Here is a 25,411-nt window from a genome sequence, read left to right on the forward strand (position 1 = left end):
CCCGAGTGCTGGGATTAAAGGCATGCACCACCACTGCCCAGGTTCATTTGTATTTTAATACATAAAGCTTGTCTGAAGCTCAGAGAGCAAAGCAGCCGCACTGGTCAGCTTTACAGACCAGGTAGTGGTGACACACACCTTTAATCCTAGCAGTTAGACTAATTTGCCATAGAAACTGGGCAGTAGCCGGGCGATGGTGGCGCACGCCTTTAATCCCAGCACTCGGGAGGCAGAGGCAGGCTGATCTCCGTGAGTTCGAGACCAGCCTGGTCTACAGAGCTAGTTCCAGGACAGGCTCCAAAGCCACAGTGAAACCCTGTCTCGAAAAACCAAAAAAAAAAAAACAAAACAAAACAAAACTGGGCGGTAATGGTGCACATCTTTAATCCCAGCACTAGAGAAGAATATAAAATTGGAGTAGACAGCTCTCAGTCTCTGTGACTCTGAGAATCTCTGTGAGTTTAAAGTCAGCCTGGTCTACAAAAGCTAGTTCCAGCCCAGGTTCCAAAGCTCAGTCACTTTGGAGAAGAGGGTGGTGCACTAGCTCATCAGGGCACGGCGTTCGCCACCAGATCTGAAGTCCTGAATTAGATCCCTAGAAGCCCAAGGTGGAGGGAGAGAACCTGCCACACGTTGTCTTCTGACCTGCACAAACACGTAGAATGAGAATAAATATTATTTTTCAAAAAGGTATTGAGGGATGGGAGATGGCTCAGCAGTTCAGAGCACCTGATGTTCTTCCAGAGGACCCTAGTTTGATTCCTAGCACCCACGTTGTGGCTCACAGGCATCTGTTTCAGGGGATCCCACACCTGACCTCAGGCACACATGAAATATACATATGTACATACATAAAAGCAAAACACACTAAAATGTGAGAGTGACAATATATGTTAAATATGGCTATATTTATAAAGGAAGTTTCTGCCGAAGCCCTGTGTATCTGTTTTCATCAACATGAGAGTGTCCGTCGTAGGGTGCAAAGCTGCCTTTACTTGTGGGGCGGTAAAAACAGAAAGAGGATGGCTTTTCTTTTGAGGCAGGGTCTCTTTTATGGAGACCAGGCTGTCCTGGAGACCAGGCTAGCCTATGTCCTATATAGAACAGGCTGGCCTCGCAAGTGCTGGGATTCAAGGTGTGCAACACCATGCCGAGCTCATGAGGATGCCTCTAAAAGTGTTTATATACATACACACTGTATGTATGAGCGGATACATGCTATGTATATACACACATACGTCACACGTTATGCTCTTACATAACATTTTGTATGTGTACAATATAGAAAAGCTTCCTATTTTTTGACTTAAACAATAGGGGGCAAACATGCCTTACCTGATAGGAGGACACAGGAGATGGGAGATATGGGGAGAGCGCCGACTGAGCGAGCACCCTGCTGTGGGCAATGCTGTATGGTGCTGGGTAGAACCTGTGGGAAAGGCTTTGCTCAGGGAGGGAGCCCCCTCCATCCACTACCTGCTCTTTGAGAATCAAAATGAAACACCCGAATGCCTGGACATGCGTCTGGACATTTTCAGGTGACTGACACATCCTTACCCATTCTGAAGAGCTGTGGTGGGGTCATAGGTCAAGGCCATACCACCCTATAAGAAAGAACACAGCATTCTTACTTTGAGCCCAGAGTACCCACAAGTCCCACTACGGGGTTTTGGAACTCTGCAGGTTGCAAATCTGCACTGAAGAGCAAGGAAACAACCAGCAGCCCGCAGCTACAGATTGCTCTCGAGAGCCGCACAGAAACCAAGCCGAGGGCCACTGCCACCCCACATGAATGCCTTCAGGGTTTGTGTTTCCTCAGAGGTCTGTCTACCATGTCTCCATTCCTTGGCCAGGCCCGTCCATTTTGCACAATTTTTCCTTGGTTCTGGCGTTTCTTTGGCCCGCCATCAGCAAATTTGCAGAGCAGGGGGTCAGACGGTGCTGGCGAGAGAACAAAGCAGACAGGTGCTGGACCGCCACACTTGGCACGCTCCTCCATGGCCCCAGCCTGAGTCCCAGACGACTCACCTGCCACTCCAGGGGGCGTCTTGATATACTTCCCGTTAAAGTGGGTGATGACGGCTTCACACATCTCTGTGGACTCCATCCTAAGAAGCATGAGAGGTGAGGCTCTCCCTGTGCAGGGTACACACGTGTTCCACACACTCAGTCCCTAGTCCCATGCATACTCTAGAAGTTTTATGTGGTACACACATGGAGTTCCTGTCACACGTGTTCATCTCAGGCAGCTGCGTTTCGTTTGTTTGTTTTTAAGACAGAGTGTGTGTATTCTCCTGGCTGGCCTCGAATGCTCTAAGGATGACTTTGAACCTCCGCTGCTCCTGCCTCAGTGCTGCAGTTGCAGAAATGCTCCACCATGCCTGACTTTTATGCAGTACTAAAGACAGAGCCAGGGGCGATGCGGCTGCGACAAGCAAACACCTTACTGACTGGGTGTGTCCCTGGCCCTTTACTGTACAATTCCTAAGAGGGAAGATGAGGGGGTTCAGGGGGAAAGGCGCCTTCCAGCAGGCCCAGCGACTTGAGTTCCATCTCTGGAACCCACGTGATGTTAGGAGAGAGCCAACTCCTGATGGCTGTCCTCTGACCTCAACACATGCTGTACACACAAACGTGCACGTATGTACACACAAGACAAATTTAAAATTGTTTGCAAGTAGCTACTGAACCATTAAAAGAAAAAATTCCTCACCGGGCAGTGGTGGCACACACCTTTAATCCCAGCACTTGGGAGGCAGAGGCAGGCGGATCTCTGTAAGTTTGAGGCCAGCCTGGTCTAAAAGAGCAACTTCCAGGACAGGCTCCAAAGCTACAGAGAGACCATGCCTCGAAAATAAGTAAGTTTCAGTTGTTTTTTTGAGGAAACTGCACACGCAATGATTTTGCTAATATTTTTTATTTCTGGCAATAATTATCAAGGCCCAATTATCTATGGCACATTGTTATGATTGGCAATGAGGAGCTCACTGGGTACCACGGCCAAGCCCGATGACCTGAATGACCCCAGAACCCACACAGAATTGACTCCTGTGAGCTGTCCTCTGGCTTCCACCTAAGAGCCAGCTCTCTCCCCTACAGTTGATAAATAAGTGCTTTTTAAAGGGGGGCGGGGGGGAGGGCTCACAAAGGGGAAGGGGACAGAGAAAGAACTAAAGATGTGGGTCAGTGGCTGTGCACCACCCAAAGCTGTACGTGAGAACGCGCAGAAGATGCCCGCCTCCACCCCTCAAATGTGCACTGGACACAGGACCCACAGGCCAGCTCGATTCACAGTTCTGAAATGGGACCTTGCTTTACGAGCCACGCTAGCTGGGCTTTCAGTAGCTCTGCCCTCGGGCTGGCAAGATGCTCAGCAGGCCAAGGAGCCTGCGAATCCGATGTCACTCTTGTCAAGTCTAACGACACGAGCTTAATCCCTGGAACCCTCATGGTCAAAGAGGAAAAGTGATCCCTAAAAGTTGTCATGTGACCTGCACCCTCCTGCCATAGCACACCCACACGTAGAGACACACAAATTCATGAAATAATAAAATGTAATGAAATATAAATGGATAAACAGACACTGACCATCCTTTAGTCCCAGCTACAGGTGAGGTGGGATTCAAAATCTACCTTAGCTACAGAGTAGGGCCGAGGCCAGTCTGGTCAGCGTTTGAGACCCTGTGGAATGGTCAGCTTTGTCAACCAGACACGACCCAGACTCCCTGGGAAATCTCAGTGTCTCCAGGGAACAGTCTTCAGTTAATTCACATGGGTGGCACCAATTCCCTAGTCAGGGAACCCTAAACCGTGTAACCAGGCAGGTGAGCATGAGTTCATTCTGCTGTGGGTTTTGTTTTGTTTAACAGAGTCTCACTATGTAAGCCTTTTTGGTCTGGAACTTACTATATAGACCAGACCTAATCTCCACCTACTTGTGCCTCTGGAGTGCTGGGTTGACAGCAAGCATCACCGTAGCCAGCTGCTCTCTTGTCTTGACTGTGGGCGTGACTTTCCCGAGATGAACCACAACCAAGAACCATGAGCGGAAATAAACGTCTTTCCTAAGTTGTCTTTCGTCAGGGGATTTTATCACAGCAACAAAGACCGAACTGGGACATGATGTCACAAAATGAAAAGTCAAAAGGACAAAGATGTAGCTCAGTGGCATACTGCGTGCCTAGCGTGATGGAAGTCTGGGGTTTTAGCCCTACTGCAAAGAAAACAAACAGGCACAGGGGTGAGGAGATCTGCGTTCAGTCCCCAGCACATGCAGAGAGGACACCTCATCCTAACCCCCAAAAAGTCCACCCCAAACTGTCTGACCGTGTAATGACTTGACGTGTTGACTATTTCTTTTTGGCATGGAGGAGGAGATGCTATGCTAACTAAGGGCGCCATGAGCTAAGAGCATCTGCCCTCGAGGACACATGAGCTCAGCATAGTGGCCCAAGTCTGTAGTTCCAGTATTTAGGAGGCTGAAGCAAGAGAATCTCAAGTTCAAAGCCAGACTGGGCTTCACAGCAAGACCATATTATGTTTCAGTTTTTTTTTAAAAAAAATCAAAAAATTTAAAAAGTAAAAGAAAATATGTTTCAAAAGCAATGGACCCAAGCCCAGTGAATTTTCATCTTGTCATACTGGGAATTGCCATTAGGTGGCGCTACTCAGCTTGAGCTTATTAATTTTTTTTCTAACCAAAACCTCTATTAGTTAAAAAAAAAAAAGGGGGGTGGGGTGGAGGGATGTTTTGTTCCTCAAGATAGGTCTCATGTTGTCTAAGGGCTCCCTCTCCTCCTGCCTCTCTCCCAAATGTTAGGGTTAAAGGGTGGCCACCATACCCAGTTTACATCAGTCTTGGAATCACTGACTAAGGGAGGCTGAAACACAAAGGGCTCAGACCATTTAGTACAGTGTTTTCTGAGCTAAAAACAAGTATCAGCCCGGCAGTGATGATGCACACCTTTAATCCCAGCACTTGGGAGGCAGAGACAGGTGGATCTCTGTGAGTTCGGCCAGCCTGGTCTACAGAGTAAGTTCCATAACAGTCAGAGCTATACAGAGAAACCCTGTCTTAAAAAAAAAAAATAACAAAAACAAACCCCCCACAAGTATCAGAATCTCATTTCAAGTGAAACTCGCTTGTTTGATTTTTAATATTTTATGTATTTATTTGGGGAACCTCAGTGTCACCCTGGCTGGCCTTGAACCCCAAGTGACCCCACCTAGTTACAGCTCAGACCTTGTTCAGCTTCCGCTGTTGTTTCTGAGACAGGCTCTTAATAAGATCAACTCTGAACTTTCTAAGTAGCCCAGGTTAGCCTTGGAATTGTGACTTTCTTGCTCTGGCCTTCCAAGCCTAAGGGTATATACGACACCCAAACAGTTTTTGTTTTTATCTTGAAGACGTGGTCTCTTGACCCAAATTGACCTTGAACTTTTATTTATTACCTATGCAGTATTCTTCTGTCTGCATGTATGCTTGCAGGCCAGAAGAGGGCACCAGATCTCATAGAGCTCATTACAGATGGTTGTGAGACACCATATGGCTGCTGGGAATTGAACTCGGGACCAGAGCAGCCAGTGCTCCTAACCTCTTAGCTGTCTCTCCAGTCCGCCCTTGAGCTTTTGATCCTTCAGCCTCCACGTTTTGAGTGCCCAGATTACAGGGAAGAACATCACCGCATACCCATCTTATTTCGTGTTGGAGGTCAAACCGAGGCTTCATGATAGAGTCAAGCACTCTATCAACTGAGCAACATCGCCAGTCTGTCTCAAGCAGGGTTGAGACCTAGGTAGCCCTGGCCAGCTTAATACTCCCTATTCTATCAGATACACGGGCTCTGAACCTGGGGGACGTGTGAGCAGGGGATCGGAGGACCTGGGGGGGTGTGAGCAGGGGATGTGGAGCTTGGGGGGCATCTGAGCAGGGGATCGAAGGACCTGGGGGGCCTGTGAGCAGGAGGTTGGAGGACCTGGGGGGGTGTGTTTGAGCAGGGGATGGGAGGACCTGGGGGACGTGTGAGCAAGGGATTGGAGGACCTGAGGGACGTGTGAGCAGGGGATTGGAGGACTGTGGGGGGTGTGAGCAGGGGGGCGGAGGACCTGGGGGGGCGTTTGAGCAGGAGATCGGAGGACTTGGGGGAGTCCCTCTTCCTTCCACATGAGTCTGGGGGGCAAACTCAGGTCGGCAGGTTTGTCAGCACTAAGCACCTTTACCTTGCCAGCACCCAAACAAAATCTTAAATCAAAGAAAAGCAAATCTGACAAAGAAGCAAATATATATATATGAAAAAAGAAAGCATAAATTAACAAGCGGTGCTGGCATAACTGGATATCAACATGTAGAAGAGTGAAAATAGACCCATATCTATCACCATGCACAAAACTTAAGTCCAAATGGATCAAAGACCTCAACATAAAGCCAGCCACACTAAACCTCATAGAAGAGAAGGTGGAAAGTACACTTGAACGCACTGGCACAGGGAACCACTTCCTAAATAGAACCCCAGCAGCACAGACACTGAGAAAAACAATTAATAAATGGGACCTCCTAAAACTGAGAAGCTTCTGTAAAGCAAAGGGCACGGTCAACAAGAGAAAACGACAGCCTACAGAATGGCAAAATATCTTTACCAACCCCACATCAGACAAAGGTCTGATCTCCAAAATATACAAAGAACTCAAGAAATCGGTCACCAAAAGAACACATAATCCAATAAAAAAAAATGGAGTACAGACCTAAACAGAGAACTCTCAACAGAGGAATCTAAAATGGCTGAAAGACACTTAAGGAAATGTTCAACATCCTTAGTCATCAGAGAAATGCAAATCAAAACAACTCTGAGATTCCATTTTACACCTGTAAGAATGGCCAAGATCAAAAACACTGATGACAACTTATGCTGGAGAGGTTGTGGGGAAAAGGGAACACTTCTGCATTGCTGGTGGGAATGCAAGCTGGTACAACCCCTTTGGATGTCAGTGTGGTGATTTCTCAGAAAATTAGGAAACTTTCCTCAAGACCCAGTAATACCACTTTGGGGTATATATCCAAAGGATGCTCAATCATGCTACAAGGACGTGTGCTCAACTATGTTCATAGCAGCTTTGTTTGTCATAGCCAGAACCTGGAAACAACCTAAATATCCCTTGACTGAAGAATGGATAAGGAAAATGTGGTACATTTACACAATAGAGTACTACACAGCAGAAAAAATAACAACAGCTTGAATTTTGCAGGAAAATGGATGGAGCTAGAAAACACTATTTTGAGTGAGGTAACTCAGACACAGAAAGACAATTATCACATGTACTCACTCATAGGTGGTTTTTAAACATAAAGCAAAGAAAGCCAGCCTACAGCCACAATCCCTGAGAACTTTGACAAAATGAGGACACTAAGAGAGACTTACATAGAAGTAGAAAGTAGAAAAAGACAAGATCTCCTGAGTAAATTGGGAGCCTGGGGACCTTGGGGGAGGATTGAAGGGAGGAGGGGAGGGGAGCAGGGAAAAATGTAGAGCTCAATAAAAATCAATAAGAAAATAAAAGTAAATCATTTTTTTAGGTAGGCTAGGATCAGCTGAAGCTCCATGACACATGAGCCCAGAAGCAGGCAGCCTAGAGAACAGGAGCCGCTAAGGCTCAGAAATGTCCTCCATCACGGTGGTTGGCCAAGGCAGCAGCTGCTCTGCAACACATACATGTCCCCCTAAAGATCTAAGAAGTGGAGCAATCCTTCCTACTGACAAGGGGATGAAGTCTCCGCACTGTGGTTCATTCTCCATTAGTAGGAGGCGGTGGGGGAAGCACAGGAGCAGACAGCTGTACCGTGGGGTGGGGCATGCAGGGTGGGGCACGCAGGGTGGGGCATGCCTGGAATCCCAGCAACTGGGAGGCAGAGGCACCCATTCAAGTTACATGCTAGGACCATGTCACACACACACACGCACGGTTCACCACCAAGGGTTTAAACAGTTTTTTATTACATTTCATGTATTTATTGTGTGTGCGCACACACCACAGCACGTGTGGAGGTCAGAGGACAACTTGCTAGCATCCTTTCTCTCCTACTGGGTGGGTCCTGGGGATCAAATGCAGGTTATCAAGCTTGGTGTAAAGTGCCGTGACTTAGTAAAGTCACCTTCCTGGTTCTTAGCAGGTATTTTTGACCATTATTTTGGTCCATGTAAGGGGGAAGAGCAGTGTGTGTGTGTGTGTGTGTGTGTGTGTGTGTGTGTGTGTGTGTGTGTGTGTGCCTGTCTGTCTGCATGCCTGTGTGTCTGCTTGTGTGTACCTGTGCATGTGTGTGTATGTTGTTTCCCAAGTTATCTCTCTTTAGTCACCCTTAAAAACGTCTAAAAACGTCTCTTACCTTGCAAAGCCAACTCCCCTGCTGGTCCCACTAGTGTCTCGAAGGATTCGGGTGGAGATCACCTGACCAAATGGCTTCAGCATTCCTTCCAGTTCCTGCTCATCCATCGACAGAGGGAGGTTTGAGATATATAGATTTGTAGGGTCTTGCTCCTGTTGCTATGAACATGAAAAGTAAAAATTGATGGGATGGAAAGATGGCTCAGTGGTTAAGAGCATTGCCTGCTCTTCCAAAGGTCCTGAGTTCAATCCCCAGCAACCACATGGTGGCTCACAACCATCTGTGATGAGGTCTGGCGCCCTCTTCTGGCCTGCAGGCATACAGACAGAACATTGTATACATAATAAATAAATAAATATTTTTTAAAAAATAAATAATTAAAAAAATTGAGACTCACATCTTTATCCCCATCCCACCCTCAGGAGCCAGCAGTGATAGTGCACTCGGGAGGCAGAGGCAGGTGGATCTCTGTGAGTTTGAGGCCAGCCTGGTCTACAGAGCTAGTTCCAGGACAAACAGGACCACACAGAGAAATCCTGTCTCAAGAAACCAAAAGTAAATAACATTTGAGAAAAGAAACATTAATGGGGTTCCAAATAAAGAGAATCTTAGCTGCTTATAATATCCAATCCTATCATCACATACCATCTATCTAGCCCAGGAAGAAAAATTACAGTATTTACTATGTCTACTACTGCACAATCACTAATACAAGCCACCAGCAATGTTGGTGTCTCTGAGATCCAGGTAGAGCAAAGGCTCCTCTTGCCCAGCTTCCTGACCAGAGATTACAGATTCCCTGGGACTGGGACCACCTTGCCAGCTCCATAGTTCTGAGTAATCTCTCCCCGTTCCTTCTTAGCAGGCTTGTCTGAGTGGGTTCACCTGCCCACTCCTGGGTGGAAGGGAAGCAGGAGGGGAGGAGGAAACAGAAAGGGCCAGGCACACTGCTCAGTGCTTTACCTGGGGCCCTGAGAGTCCAGTATTCTGGACGCCCATAAGGTGAGAGGCTGCGCTTGGGGAGGGGGCGGTGATGGGGCTGAGGTCAGGGAGAGGGCGCGGGTGTCCTAGAGTACAGACTGCACAGTGGCCGTTCTGCCCTGGGGCTGAGTTATAGACAGTTGTGAGCTGCCATGTGGGTGCTGGGAATTGAACCAGGTCCTCTGGAAGAGCAGCCAGTGCTCTTAACCGCTGAGCCTCCAGGGCTGTTTTTGTTTGTTTTTTGTCTTGTTGTTTTTTCCCATGTATATGCACGTGTGGCCTGTTTTTGAGACAGGGTCTCACTCTGCAGTCCTGGCCGGCCTAGAAGTTGCTGAGCCGCCAAGGATGAACTTGAACTCCTGATCCTTCTGTCTCCTTCTCCCAGGCTCTGTGATCACAGACATGTTACACGGCGCCTGTCTCCAGAGCTGTTTTCAAGACTGTAAGTCCTCATGCTGCCTTCGTCAATAGTTCCCAGCAACCTTAATCTCATTTCCAACTTCTCCTTCCTTCCTTCCTTTTTCTTTGAAATATATTTATTTTGACTTTACATCTGTGGGTGTTTTGCCTGCAGGTATGTCTGTGTACCATGCATGTGCAGTGTTCATGGAGGCCTGAAGAAGGCATTGGATCCCCTGGAACTGGAGTTAGGATGGTTTTAAGGTACCACGTGGGTAATGGGACCTGAACCCAGGTCCTGTGTAAAAGCAATCAGTTCTCCTCTCTCCAGACTGCCTGCCTCCCTCCCTCCTCCCTTCTTCCTTCCATCTTTCCTTTCTTCTTTCTTTCTTTTGAGACTAGTTCTCAGTCTACGTTAGGCTGTCCTGGGACTCTCAGCAATTCTTCTTTGCCTCCCAAGTGCTGGGATCATAGGCCTGAGCCATCACACCCGACTTCATTTTCCTTTAACCATTAGAGAAAAGAACAGCTGTCTTGGGGCTGAGAGATGACTCAGCAGTTAAAAGCACTGGCTGCTCTTCCAGAGGTCCTGGGTCCAATTCTCTGCCCCGCATGGGGACACACAACTGTCTGTAACTCCAGTTCCAGGAAGGGCTGCCTTACCAGCTCCTTCACAGTATCTGAGACACCTCAGCAAGGCAGGGGACTGTCCTCCCTTGAGGAAGGATACCACAAAGGCTTCTAGCTTTCTAGGGACTGACATGGAAAAAAAGAGCGTACAAAATTCTCAGCTCCAGGGAGCTCTACCCAAGAGACACAGTTCTCTTCCTTGCATGCTCTAGGTCATCCGTTCCCCACCCCCTCCCAGCTCACCCCTGTCCTGTAGGAGCAGGGGCAGGCCTAGAGCATTCTGCAGAGCCTGAGTTGCACAGCTGGCTTCTTCAGAGAATGCTGCAAAACTGTTACCATCTGTCCCAGGAAAGTGGAGGAGGCAGCAGGGGGGCCAAGAGGCCTGGCCGCCTGTCTGCCACACAAAGGACAGTCTTCTCCAGCGGCTCAGCCTGTCTGTGTCCAGATGCTACCAGAAAGACGGCTCTGTGGTCAAGAGCACGTTCTGATCTTGCAGAGGACCTGAGTCCAATTACCATCACCTACATGAGGTAGCTCCAAGCTGTGAGCACGCGCGCACACACACACACACACACACACAAACAAATGCATACATACACACATATATACACACATACAAATGCACACACACATACATACACATATGTGCACATACATATATACACACATACACACAAACACGCACATATACATACACACATGTATACACATATACACACATACATGTACATACACATACATACACACACATATATACACACATATACATACATACACACATACACACTCATGTACACATGCTGTGCAAGCTGTAGATAATTCTTGCTCATCAATTTCATATTTGGGAGGCCCCAAACCAGTACTTTGGTGCTGATGGTCACCCTGGAAAGGCAGGTGGTCTTACCTTTGCCATTTGTGCCTGCACACCACTGGCTTTCAGTGCGGTGACAGCCTTCTGTGCCGCTGAGGGACTGTCAAAGTCCACAAAACCATAGCCTGGAACAGGGAAACAGCATCACGGGAGGTGGGAGGCGTAAGGAGGTAGGAGGCCCAGGCTTTTCAGGAGACAGAGGAAGGGTTATGGTCCGTGTAAATGATGTCGCGGGAGAAAGAGAAATTGAGTGTGTTCAGGCGACTGTCCATGCGACCCCTCACCCAGAGGCTAAGGATGCCAAGGGAAATGGAGCCCTTTCTCCTTCTCACTAAAAACCTGGGGCTTCAGACCTAAGGTATTAAATCCTAGACCTCAGGCACTGCTGAAGGACTCCCATCTTCTGACAGCCCCAGAAATGCCGGGCAGGGAGGAATAGAGCAGGTAGAGCAGGGCAAGAGGAATGGATGGGAGCTGCCCTTCCCTACTCTTCCCACTGCTACACCGAAAATGCTCTAACCCTCCATAGCTGCTCAGCACTGAAGAACACCTGTGGGCTGTCCTGTTTACAACGGCAGGTAGAGACAATGTGTCCTGCGTCCATCCACGGAGACTGTGGCCCAGAGTGCCCTCCAGCCAGACAAGGGAGCCCCAGGCAGTCTTCCGCGGTCAGACCCTAACAGCTCTTTCAGCTCCGGCTCTGGTTACCCAGGAGTCTAAATACCTATCATACCATATCATATCAGTCTGAAGGTCCCAAATCCCCAGCTCCTCCCTGGCACCGGGCGCTCAGACTCCCAGCGGGAGGAGGCAGAGGTGAAGGCTGGATCCCGCAGCAGCAGCCCTTCTTACCTTTGCATTTGCTCGTGGTCTTGTCCAGGATGGCCTTGGTGGAGACAATCTTGCCATATCTGAGGGAAGGAAACCACAAAGTCATGATCTGGGGACAGGGGCTAAGAAGAGGTCAAAGTGTCTCCAAAAAACAAACCAAAAAAAGAACAGGACAGAGAGCCCGGCGTGGTGGCGCAAGGCAGGTGGATCTCTAAGTTCAAGGCCAACCTGGTCTACAGAGCAAGTTTCAAGACAGCTAGGACTATACAGAGTAACCCTGTCTGTAAAAACAAAACAAAAAGACAAAAATTAATTTAAATTGCCATGTATATGTCTTTAAATCCCAGCACTCAGGAGGCAGAGGCGGGTGGATCTCTGTGAGTTTGAGGCCAGCCTGGTCTACAGAGTGAGTTCCAGGACAGCCAGGGCTACACAGAGAAACCCTGTCTGGAAAAGCAAAACAACAACAACAACAACAAATGTCATCTGTGCAGTAGGTGGTAGCAGAGGCCTTTGACTCCAGCACTCAGGGAACAGAAGCAGGTGAATCTGTGAGTTAGTAGACAGCCAGGTTGGTCTACGGAGTTGAGTTCTAGGCCAACCAAACCTATACAGTTTTGTCTAAAAAGAAAGAAAGACAGAAAAAAAAAAAGGCTGTTGTTGTTAGTTTTTATCGCCGTGACAAAATGCCTGGCACAAACACCTCTTAAGGGAGAGGCGGTTTCTCTCTCTCTCTCTCTTTTTTTTTTTTTTGGTTTTTCTTTTTTTTTTCTTTCTTTTTTTTTTTTGGTTTTTCGAGACAGGGTTTCTCTGTGGCTTTGGAGCCTGTCCTGGAACTAGCTCTTGTAGACCAGGCTGGTCTCGAACTCACAGAGATCCGCCTGCCTCTGCCTCCCAAGTGCTGGGATTAAAGGCGTGCGCCACCACCGCCCGGCTTTTTTTTTTTATGCTGGCGGTTTCTTTAGGTTCACAGTTTCATGGCAGAGAGGGTGAAGAAGCTCACAACATGGGAAAGGAAGGGAGAGAAATAGGAACCCCACCCTCTCCCCTCCCCCTGCACCAGTGAGCATCCTCTCTTTCCCCTTCTATTCCACCCCACCCCACCCCAACCCCATCTAGGGGAAGAACTCCCTATATTCAGGAAAGATTTCCCTGCTTCCCTGTCACACCCAGACTGCTGTGGTTTCCATGGGAATGGCCCCATGTCCTGTGGCTGAAAACTTGGTTCCCAGCTGATGACATTGCTTTAGGAGGTGGAGGGGCACTGGACGAACGGGCAGCCGGGACTTTACAGCCTAGCCCCGCCTGGCTGCCCTTAGCTTTGCTGATGTCGGTGTGACCAGCCACGGTGGATCGTGTCCTCTCAGACTCTGGCCGAATGGCCTTCTTCAGGAACTGCTTTCTGTCTGGTATTTATCATGGCAAAGAGGAAAGTAACAGCTATTCCGTGCTTTTCAGTCTAATCACGCCGATGAGACCGACTGTCGATTGTCCTTAACAACCCTAACCCCTCAAAGGCACCAGATGAAATAAAGTCACTACACTACAGTCCCCCCCCCCTTTGGTTTTTTTTTTTTGAGACAGGGTTTCTCTGTGGCCCTGACTGTCCTGGAACTCAATTTGTAGACCAGGCTGGCCTCAAACTCAGAGATCTTCCTGCCTCTGCCTCCTGAGCGCTGTGATTAAAGGTGTGAGCCACCACTACCCAGCTAGCTTCTTTTTTTTTTTTTAAGATTTATTTATTTATTTATACGGTATCCTGCCTGTAGGCCAGAAGAGGGCACCAGACCTCATTACAGATGGTTGTGAGCCACCATGTGGTTGCTGGGAATTGAACTCAGGACCTCTGGAAGAGCAGTCAGTGCTCTTAACCGCTGAGCCATCTCTCCACACCCCCCCCCCAACTAGCTTCTTGATTCTACTTTTCTTTCAGACAAACACATTCATCCTATTAAAAATAATAAGCCAGGCGGTGGTGGCGCACGCCTTTAATCCCAGCTTTTGGGAGGCAGAGGGAGGCAGAGCTCTGTAAACTAGAGGTCAGCCTGGTCTACAGAATGAGTTCCAGGGACAGCCAGGGCTACACAGAGAAACCCTGTCTTGAAAGCCTCCCAAAAAGTAATGATAATAATAAAATAGGTGCTGCAAAGACTGTTCACTGGTTAAGAGCACTGGCTGCTCTTCCAGAGGACCTGGGTTTAATCCCTAGCATCTAAATGACAGCTCGTAACTGTCTGTGACTCCAGTCCCAGGAGATCTGACATTCTCTTCTGGCCTCTGTGGGCACCAGGCATGAATGTGATACACAGACATGTATATACAGGCAAAACATCCATACACATAAAAAATAAAATTAAAGCGAAACATTTTGAAAATAATGAACCTCTGTTCCTCTGAGCCCCTCTTTCCAGCACCCAGCTGATGTCTTATGTGCGCACCAGCCTGATCCAAACTGTTCTGGCTCACATCTGGCTCTGTTGCCTTTCCACCGTGTGACCTTGGACAAGTCCTGTGACCTCCTGGGTCTCAGCTGGCCTCACCACCGCAACCTTCTCCCAACATAGATCACTGCCTGTGCTCTCTGACCTGGCTTTCCATCCCTCTGCCACCTTTATGAATGAGTTAAATCAATCTGTGGCTTGCTTTCAGTCTACATTCACGAGGTCTGTGTTTTTCAGCATTTTGGAAATCCTTGCTGGTGGTAGGGGCCCGCGCAGCTCCCAGCGCTTGAGCCCTGCAGCTCTCGCGTTGTGTTAGACGCCTCACTAGAAAAGCTGCTACATTCTACTCCAGTGTTGTGAACATAGCGGACAGAATAGCAGCCACGGCCAAGGTCAAAAGAACAGAGGCAGCTGTGGTGGGACAGAGGGGGGTGGGGACGGGGACAGGACAGGGACTGGGGATGGACGGGACTGCAGTTGGGATGGAAAATAAATGAAAAAATAATGTTATTTAAATAAAAAAAATTAAGAAAACAAAAAGAAGAGGGCTGAACAGAAACAGTTGGCAGGAACTAAGTTTGAGACTAAAGAAGCATTAAATAGATATCTCCTCTTATTCCTAAAGCTGGGATGACTGGTTGGTTTCCACTCCCTAGTTGCCCATCCTCCACCCCAACCTCCCAACCCCTGCCCCACCGACTTTTTCAGGGGAGCTTCTGGGACCTAAAGGATTAAGCCAGGGAACGCTCTGGAGGTTGGGAATAGAACGTGTTAAAAGGAGGTGGGGACCGCTGATCCTGGGGTCTTTTGAGGCTCCATACTTGGATTCTAGCCCAAATTTAAGCCAAGATGGAGGGGAAGTGCTGTCCGCCAGAGGACACCCAAGATGGTATCCCCATCAAGGCCCCAGGGTGGAGCCTGCTGTGGTCGAGCAGCCTGAGACTCTGAGCCAGAATTTCCAGTGCAGCTGGCAACAGCTGGGTCACAGCTTCCCATCCTCAGAAGGAGCCCCTGCAATAGAACCAGGAGTTCCAATCCCAGGCCACACCTCCCCTCCAGCCCCAGGCCACACCTCCCCTCCAGCCCCAGGCCACACCTCTCCTCCAGCCCCAGGCCGCACCTCCCCTCCAATCCCAGGCCACACCTCCCCAGCCCCAGGCCACACCTCTCCGTCAGGCCCACTAGAGTTTGGGTCTCAGCAACCCAGGAAGAGATCACTGGGACAAAGGCAGGAAGTCCTTCTGAGCAGGAGAAACATCCTTCTTAGAGAGGCTCAGCTCCCTGCTCCCCGCAATCAGGCTCCACCCAACCCGTTCCTTCTCTGCTGCACTTCACGCCTCCATTTTTCTTTGACTGATTTTTTTTTTCTTTTTGAGACAGGGTTTCTCTCGGTAACAGCACTAGCTGTCCTGGAACTTGCTCTGTAGACCAGACCGGCCTTGAACTCACAAAGATCTGCCTGCCTTCGCCTCCCGAGTGCTGGCGTACACTACCAAGCTGTTCGATTGATTTTTAAAAAGATTTCTTTTATTTTCAAATATGCGTGTGTCTGTGTGGCCATGCTCCTGTGACTACCGGAGGCGCTGGGCTGCAGCTACAGGCAACAGAGCTGCGCAATGTGAGATCAAACTCAGATCTTTAATAGCAGTTTAAGAGCCCAGCGAGCCAGCTGGTGGTGGCGCACGCCTTTAATTCCAGCCCTTGGGAGGCAGAGACAGGTGGATCTTGTTAGTTCGAGGCCAGTCTGGTCTACAAGAGCTTGTTCCAGGACAGGCTCCAAAGCTACAGAGAAACTCTGTTTCGAAAAACCAAAACAAACAAAAAACAACAACAAAAACCAGTTTATGCTCTTAACCATTAAACCATCTTTCTGGCTCCCGGATGTTTTTTGAGACGGGGTCTCATTCTATAGTCCTGACTGGCCCTTCCCACTCCCTTTCTCGACTCCTAACTCCACCCTCCATGCTGACCATGGGAGGGCAAATGAAAGCCGAAAAGAGCAGGGAAGTTTCTTAGACCAGAATGTAGCATCTGGGCAGAGGGCTTGCGGCTACAAGGCCTCAGGTTTGCAATGCAGCGAAGGTCTCTGAATCCCGAACCTTCTTGACTCCATTTCCTGAATGCTGAGATTACAGGCATGGACCACTATGCCTAGTAGGAAACCCTTATAGTATTATCTACCATATTTCTAGTAGACAGCTACCCAGACGGGTACCCTGTGAGCCAGCAATATACCCAGCACGAATATGTTCATAAGCACACACCAAAGCGTAGGTTCCCGGCACACTGTTTGCATCCAGAATAGCCACAAACTGGTTACAGTGCCAACATTTACAACAGAACGGGCGATTCTATACAGCAACAGCTAGTACAGGAGACTGGAGAGACAGCCCAGGGCTTAAGAGTACTGGCTGCTCTTCCAGAGAACCAGGGTTGGGATTCCTAGCATCCATCCATCAAGTGATTCACACCTGTCTGTAACTCCAGCTCCAGAACACCCACACATGTGGTACATATAAACTCACACAAGCACATACAAATACACATAAATAAAATTATAGCCAGGTATGGTGGTGCATGCCTTTAACTCCAGAATTTGAGAGGCAGACACAGGAGAACAAGGAGTTTAAGGCCAGTCTAGACTATATGATACCATGTTTCAACACACACACACACACACACACACACACACACACACACACACACACGCACACCATAGAGATTACTGGCATGTCTGTTGAGGGCCTCAGCCATCGTGGGCGGTGCTGCCCAGGCCTGGGATCCAGGACTACAGAAGCGGAGAGAGGGAACACAGTGGCAGCAGGGATGGTTTTCCCTTCTTCCCCGCTATGGGTGTGACCGGCAGCCTCACCTGGAAGACACCTCAAGCTATGCGACAAAAGAAGCCTTTTCTCAAGGTGATTTTGCTTGAGGCCAGCCTAGGATCCGTGAGAGGCTGTCTCAAAACAACAAAGCCAAAAAAGCAGCAACAAGAAAGAGTTCTGCATGCGTTGTGACCCTGCTGTGACTGCATGCCGTGGCTGTGAGGGAGAAACACACAACTGTCGCATTTCAGCTAAGAGCATGTGACAGGAAGCCGGCGATGGCAAATCTGTGCTGGCCCTGGAAGCCTTCCCCGGGGACCACGACTCACGGCTGACAGAGCTTGACAAGGTCCTGGTCGGTGGTGCCCGGCTGCAGTCCTCGGATGTACAGATTGGTTTTGCTCAGCTGCTCACTGCCGCTGCTCCCACTGCTACTATTAGGGGTACTGTTCCTGGGACTGGGCGGTGCCATCTGCTGAGACAGTGACACATACGGCTGCAGGGAGACATGAAGATCAGGTCAGGAAGATTCGACATGGAGGAGAAAGCAGTACCAGCAATGCATTCAGAAGGGGAATAAAAGAGGAAAAAGAATGATTGACGGGCCAATGAGATGGCTCAGCCAACCTACTGAGCGGAGCTTGGTGCACGTGGGGGAAAGCTGACCCCTAAGAGTTGCCCTCTGACCTCCACATGTGCACTGCACTGTGGCATACACACACACACGCACACATACGTTAACACACACAATAGATACAGAAAATATAAAAGCTATAGCCAGGCGGTGGTGGCGCACACCTTTAATCCCAGCACACGGCAGGCAGAGGTAAGCGGATCTCTGTGAGTTCGAGGCCAGCCTGGTCTACAAAGCTAGTTCCAGGACAGAGGGCTACACAAAGAAACCCTGTCTCAAAGAACAAAAACAAACAAAAAAGATGGGTGTGATGTCACACATTTGGAGGGAGAGGCAGGGGGATGATCTCTATGAGTTGGGAGTCAGCTTGGTCAGCCTGGGTAACAAAGCAAACTCCAGGCCAGCCAAGGCTCCACAGTGAGACCCTGTCTCAAAAACCAAACAACAATAAAAGAATCTAAGAGAGAAGAAAAGTGAGAAGTGCCCTTAAGTAACACTCATCTGGCTTCCCAAAGGAAAGGACTTGGGAAGCCAGTGTAAACCAAACTATGCTCACCTACAGGTAAGAGAGAAAACACGTTGTATGTGTAAGCAACCAGGGAGCCGGAATACTCTTACTGCAAGAAGGAAGAATACAAAAAGCTTTGTTTTGCTCAACGCCCTACACTGAACTGTCACAACTCAAAACTATTTTGTGTTGTTTTCTGTTTGGAGCAGGATCCCGTCTCTCCCAGGGTGTTCTTAAACTCCTGCTCCTCGGCCTTTGTTTTCTCAGTGCTGGAATTATGTGTGTGCGACCGGCCACACCAGGTTACAGTTCAAAACTCTGGTAGCCACTCATTTGCCGCCAAATTCGGTTTTTTGTTGTTGTTAAGATTTATTTATTGGGGCTGGAGAGATGGCTCAGAGGTTAAGAGCATTGCCTGCTCTTCCAAAGGTCCTGAGTTCAATTCCCAGCAACCACATGGTGGCTCACAACCATCTGTAATGGGGGTCTGGTGCCCTTTTCTGGCCTGCAGGCATGCACACAGACAGAATATTGTATACATAATAAATAAATAAATGATTTTAAAAAAAGATTTATTTACTGTGTATACAGTATTCCGCCTGCACGTGTGCCTGCAAGCCAGAAGAGGGAGCCAGATCTCAGTACAGATGGTTGTGAACCACCCTGGGGTTGCTGGGAATTGAACTCAGGACCTTTAGGAGAGCAGCCAGTGCTCTTAACTGCTGAGCCTTTTCTCCAGTTCACCAGATTCATTTTTGACCTGGGGCCCTTAACTTCATTATTAACCAATCACCAGGGCCAGAGAAAAATCCTTCCCATACATGAAGCCTACGTTCCTGGTGCGTAGTGAGCCGGAACTTAGGAAAATGAGAGAAATCAGCTTACGGAGTAGCTTCATTCCATACTTAAAGCTAAACAGTTTCACAGATGGACCAGGGATCCGACTTTATGACTGCAACCGCCACCGGGATATAAATGATCCCTACACGTGTCCTGAAGCTAGTGGTCTGTATGGCATGGAACACAGATGAATGTTTTTGCTTGGGTTCCAAGTCATAATATCTCCTAATAAGAGAAGGTGCGTCCTTGCTGGAGTAACAGATTCCCAGTGCTTGCTCACGAGACCCTCCAGGCTATTTCAGGCTTCGACGAACCCTTGACTTGCCAACTCCATGTGAGCACTGATTGGTCTTGTGAGGAATGATAGATTAATTAAATGGCTGGAATATTTCACAATGCTTTTTAATTTGTGCAGGTGCCAGGCAAGGACTGAACCTCGGTGTTTCTGACTTTTCATTTTGAACCATGGGCTAAATTGCCCGGGCAGGCCCTCCCACTTCCAAAAGTCAACCTGGTAAACTGCTGTCCTTTGCACTATGTGAATACATGTTGCTGTGATTGGTTTAGTAAACAAGCAGACAGACCAATAGCTGAACAGAAGAAGATTAGGCAGGAAAGCCAAACTGAGAATGATGGGATGAGGAAGGGCAGATGCAGAGGGAGCAGGAGATGAACGCACCATGTTAATAAGGTCCACCACATTGCAGAGCAGAAATAAGAAATATGGGTTAACTTAAAATGCAAGAGCTAGGCTGGGCACTGGTGGTGCATGACATTAATCCAGCACTAAGGAGGCAGAGGCAGGTGGATCTCTGTGAGTTTGAGGCCAGCCTGGCCTACAGAGCGAGTTCCAGGACAGGCTCCAAAGACAGAGAAACCCTGTCTGGAAAAACCAAAAAAAAAAAAAAAAAAAAAAAAAAAAACGGAAGGAAAGAAAGATGTAAGAGCTAATAGAGAGATACCTTGCTCAGTATAGACACGGGGGAAGGAGGGAAGGGTTCTTGGTCAAGCCTCAACCAGGTAATGGGACAGACTTCATTGAATGGGTGAATGGGGGGGGTTGGGGTGAGAGAAATGTGGGGGGAGTGGAATGAGGGGAGGGAAGGAGAACTGGGATTAATACACAAAATTTAAAAAGTTAAAAAGTAAGAGCTAGGGCTGGAGAGATGGCTCAGCGGTTAAGAGCATTGCCTGTTCTTTCCAAAGGTCCTGAGTTCAAATCCCAGCAACCACATGGTGGCTCACAACCATCTGTAATGAGGTCTGGTGCCCTCTTCTGGCCTGCAGACAAAATATTGTATACATAATAAATAAATAAATACTTAAAAAAAGTAAGAGCTAGTTAGTAATAAGCCTGAGCAATTGGCCAAGCATTTATAAGTAATATTAAGCCTCTGTTTGTATATTTGGAACTGGGCTGTTGGGACATGGAGATGTCTGTTTACAGTAAATCAGTGGGTTGTATTGGGGTTACTTACAGGAGAGTGAGTGAGGGGTTATTTCACCCCAGCCCACCCAGCACAGAACTGGATCAGGAAAGGTAGACACCTGGAGCACACTGTATAACCTACAGGCAACTTAACAGGTTGGTGGGGGTGGTGTGTGTGTGTGTGTGTGTGTGTGTGTGGTGTCTTCTCCAGGAGATTGGTTGGTCTGAGCTCTGAGCCTGTCCTGGCTACCTTTGCTGTCTGAGAACACCTCTTCATGGTCCTCACCACTTATCTAAGCCTGTGTGAACTTATTCGCACAACCCAGGGTGACTTCAGACTCCTCCCTCATGGGCTGAGTGCACAATAGTGCCAGGCCATAGTGTATTTAAACATACTCCCAAGCCTACTCCGTCCACTCTCATCCATCCACACTGGAGCAGCCGATGACTTTCACCGACTATAAGAAATTAGACGTTTCTAAAATGTGTTCAAATCCAGTCTTAAATGAGATTTAAAAACCGGTAACGGGCAGGAAAGCTGGTCCACACCTGCAATCCTAGCACTTGAGAACCGAGGGTAGAAGGATCAAGAGTTCAAAGCCAGCCTGGCCTATATGAGGCCCTGTCTAGAAAATAAATAAAATAGAATAAAATAAAATAAAAATTTCTAAAGAAACAGCCAGGCAGTAATGGCACACACCTTTAACCCCAACACTCCAGAGGCAGAGGCAGGTGGATCTCTGAGTTGGGGGTCAGCCTGGTCTACAAAGTGAGTTCCAAGACAGCCAAAGCTGTTACAAGGGGGAAATCTTGTTTTGAAAAAAATAAAAATAAATAGATTAGAAAAACAGGTGGAAAGTTTACAATAAACCATATTGTCCCCTCTGCGTCTTTTTAACGCCTGGAGTTGTGATTCTGTAGCAGGCTCTCCTCTGTGCATGTGCTGGGCAAGCCCACGTCACGCTTCGGTCCCAGCCCCCATTCACCAAAGACATCTACTAGGTTTAGGAGCTAGTCTGATATTTGCAAAAGGACCAAATCATATGAGTTCTGTCATCAGCACTAGACTGCAAACACATGCTCTCTGCCCCCGTGTCTCGCTCCAGAGGACCCACCCTGCTTCAGCCAGCGTCTTCAGAAGCAGCGCAGGCGCGGTAGCACAGGCCTGTCATCTGCCCCTGGGCAGGCTGAGGGAGCCAGGACACCAGCGGGGACCCAGCAGAGACAGGGACAGACAAGGAGGTTTCCCAGGGCCGGGAAGTTCCTACAGGGAAAGTCCACAGGTTTTTGTTTGTGGATAAAAAAATAATAATAATAAAATAAAAAAGAAAAGACAAAGAAAAAAATAAAGAAAGAACATGACAGTCCCTAGGGATGGTGGAGGAGGTTTACTGTGGATAAAGGGAGACATAGCCAGGGGCAGGGACATTTAGAGGAGTCCAGAGTGGATGTGGCCGACTGCGTTGGGCCCTGTGGGGAGAGAGGAAGGGGAAGGGACAGAGAACAGGGGAGCCCGGTGCAGCAGTCAGGAGGCCCCAAAGAGGAGAGGTAACCAAAATGGCTGGATTATATAGGGAAGGGCAGCCCACCCGCTGGGTTGGAAGCCAGTCAGGAAGGCCCTGCAATAGGCAGGTTGAGGGGTGCAGGGAGAACCTGGTGGCCACACGGATTTGGTATGTTAAACAGGCTCCTCAGCCTGAGACCTAACAGTTTGGTTTTATAGATACTGGAGATGAATCTGTCTGGTTCTAGATTTAGTATTAGAACACCCAGCAGTTTAGAAATGCAAGATCTCTTTTGTTTGGTTGGTTTGGTTTGGTTTTGATTTTTTTTGTGACAGGGTTTCTCTGTGTAGCCCTGGTTGTACTGGAACTAGCTTTGTAGACCAGGCTGGCCTTGAGCTCACAGAGATCCTCCTGCCTCTGCCTGCCGAGTGCTGGGATTAAAGGCGTGCGCCACCACCGCCAGTCTTGTTGCTTGTTTCTTTTTTTTTTAATATTTATTTATTTATTATGTATACAATATTCTGTCTGTGTGTACACCTGCAGGCCAGAAGAGGGCACCAGACCCCATTACAGAGCCACCATGTGGTTGCTGGGAATTGAACTCAGGACCTTTGGAAAAGCAGGCAATGCTCTTAACCTCTGAGCTGTCTCTCCAGCCCCTGTTGCTTGTTTCTTGACACATTGCCTAATGTAACCCAGGCTGGCTTTGAACCCCAGATGCTCCAGCTTCCTGAGTGCCAGGGTGACAAAGCTCACCACCACGTCTGGCCTGATAAAGGATCTTTTAAAGATTAGTTTTATTAATATTAAAAGTCCACTTTTATTTCTTTTGTTGGTTTTGTTTTTTGATTTCCGAGACGGTTTCTCTGTGGCTTTGGAGTCCACTGTTTTTCCTACTTAGCTCTTTTTTCTAGTTCTCAACAGGAGGGAAGAAGGAAACGCTCCAGATCAAAACCCTCAGACCTCAGGAAGTCTCAAAGTCTGGAACACGCTCTGGTGGTGGAAATGGCAGAAGAAATATCAAAGCATAGCCCTGCCAATTTTCAAATCCTGTTCCTGTAAATAGTGACGTTAGCCAGGAATGACAGCCTGCTCCCCAAGTTGCTTTGGTCACAGTGTTTCATTACAGCGATAGTAACCAGAACTGAGACAGTGGCCATGGTGCCACTGGACTTCTGATCCTTCTGACCCCGCCCCCTGATGCTGAGACACAGGCATCGTCATGACCAGTTTTATGCGGTGCTGGGACTGGGACTCCGGGCCTCGTGTATACCGGGCAGGCACTCAGCAACTAAACTACATCCCAGCACATCATTTAATGCAAGGTTTCCATTTCTCAGATGAGAAAAGATAAATTCACTTTCTGCATAATTACTCAGCTGTTCATTATCTTCAGAAATAGAATAGACAATGTTTTGATACTTTTTGTATTTTTTTCCAAAAGTATGTATCTTTAACTTTCGATAGCATTTAACTAGTAAAGTGTAGTTAAACACAGGCTTGGGGTCTTCCTCCCTTGGGGCCCTCCCATTCCCAGGAGTTCTTATTTTCCTTGATAAATCTATGAAAATCAAGCAAGTCAACACAAAGAAACCTGGGCTCAACCGTGGCTAATTTTAAACAGCAGCAAAGCTCCTAGACTCATATTCTGAAGCAATGACGCCGTCTACCATGGGAGACCAGGTGACAGAGAGGTGGGGGGAGCCATGTCACTCAGTGACTTCTTCCTGAGAAACTAAGCCACCAAACAAAAACTCCCAGTGAGCAGCAACCCTCGGTGCTCCCGCACACGTCGCCTCGATGACTCTACAATGATACCTGCTACTCCCCGTGCCAAGAACGCTTCCATCTGGGCCTCTAATGCCTGCCACTCAAACAGCCCCAAACCATGAGATGTAAAAGCTATGAAGTCAGAAACCAAAACAAACAGAAAATCAAAAAAGGAATCAAAGGAAAAAAGAACATAGGGGGAGAAAACAGTGACCAAGAGAATTTCAAGAGAGCTAAACAAAAATAATTGCATCTATGAAGCAAAAGCAAAAGTCAACATAGAAAGGCAGACACAGCAGGGCATGCAGCTGCAAGGCCGGGCAGGAGTGACAGGGAGTTCTAGACCAGCCAGGACGAGAGTGATACTTGTCTGTGTCTCCCACAAAACCAGCCAGGTGCTGGTTCGCGTATCTTTTTTGTTTGTTTGTTTGGTTTTGGTTTTCGAGACAGGGTTTCTCTGTGTAGTCTTGGCTGTCCTGGAACTCACTCTGTAGACCAGGCTGGCCTCAAACTCACAGAGATCCACCTGCCTCTGCCTCCAAGTGCTATGATTAAAGGTGTGCACCACCACTGCCTGGATGGTGTTACACATCTTTAACCCAGATTAAATATGATTTCAGATTTCAAAAATATGGATACTAAGGTTAGAAGATAGAGTAAATGGAACCTCCCAGAAAGTAGAACCAAAGACTAAAAAAAAAAAAAAAACAAATACAAATAGGGCTGGAGAGATGGCTCAGAGGCTGCTCTTGCAAAGGACCGGGGTTCAGTTCCCAGCACCCACAAGAAAGCTCACAACTGTCTGTAACTCCAGATCTGGGTAACCCAGCATCGCTTCCTGTCCTGAGAGCACTGCACGCGTGTGGTACCTAACCAGCATCGCTTCCTGTCCTGAGAACACTGTACGCATGCGGTACGTGGACCGACAAAACACCACCCCTGTGAGATAACACTTTTATTTATTTATCTATTTTTATTTATTTTTTTTTTTTTTTGGTTTTTCGAGACAGGGTTTCTCTGTGGCTTTGGAGCCTGTCCTGGAACTAGCTCTGTAGACCAGGCTGGTCTCGAACTCACAGAGATCCGCCTGCCTCTGCCTCCCGAGTGCTGGGATTAAAGGCGTGCAACACCACCACCCGGCCGAGATAACACTTTTAAAGTACAGATAATGGTAAGTGGGCATGGCTCAGTGGCACACTCCCAGGACCCATGAAGTCAAGGCTTGGGTTTCAGGCCATCCTGAAATACATAGCAAGAACCTATCTCAAAGAAACAAAACAAAACATGACAACAAAAAGAAACATAAGGAATGAACTTCAGAAAGAAAATAAAATAAAGGAAATTACAATAAACAAAAGATCATAATAAAA

At 48.0% G+C, this 25,411-nt stretch overlaps 1 protein-coding gene across 5 annotated transcripts in view; it reads right to left on the reverse strand.

Annotated features, from left to right (window-relative positions):
• The window catches only part of Rbms2 (RNA binding motif single stranded interacting protein 2), a 57,387-nt gene that overhangs the window by 6,037 nt on the left and 25,939 nt on the right, over positions 1-25,411 (reverse strand). For all 5 annotated transcript variants that reach the window (XM_075954546.1, XM_075954547.1, XM_075954545.1 and 2 more), the window contains 8 exons: positions 17,685-17,851; positions 12,111-12,169; positions 11,292-11,383; positions 8,378-8,535; positions 2,029-2,108; positions 1,832-1,941; positions 1,558-1,604; positions 1,336-1,429 (listed from right to left, as the gene is read on the reverse strand). In XM_075954546.1, coding sequence (XP_075810661.1) covers positions 1,336-1,429; positions 1,558-1,604; positions 1,832-1,941; positions 2,029-2,108; positions 8,378-8,535; positions 11,292-11,383; positions 12,111-12,169; positions 17,685-17,827 — 783 coding nt within the window. In that variant the 5' untranslated portion in view covers positions 17,828-17,851. The remainder of the gene's footprint in view (positions 1-1,335; positions 1,430-1,557; positions 1,605-1,831; positions 1,942-2,028; positions 2,109-8,377; positions 8,536-11,291; positions 11,384-12,110; positions 12,170-17,684; positions 17,852-25,411) is intronic.

Source organism: Microtus pennsylvanicus, chromosome 20 (genome assembly GCF_037038515.1).
Source record: "Microtus pennsylvanicus isolate mMicPen1 chromosome 20, mMicPen1.hap1, whole genome shotgun sequence".
Taxonomy (NCBI): Eukaryota; Metazoa; Chordata; class Mammalia; order Rodentia; family Cricetidae; genus Microtus; species Microtus pennsylvanicus.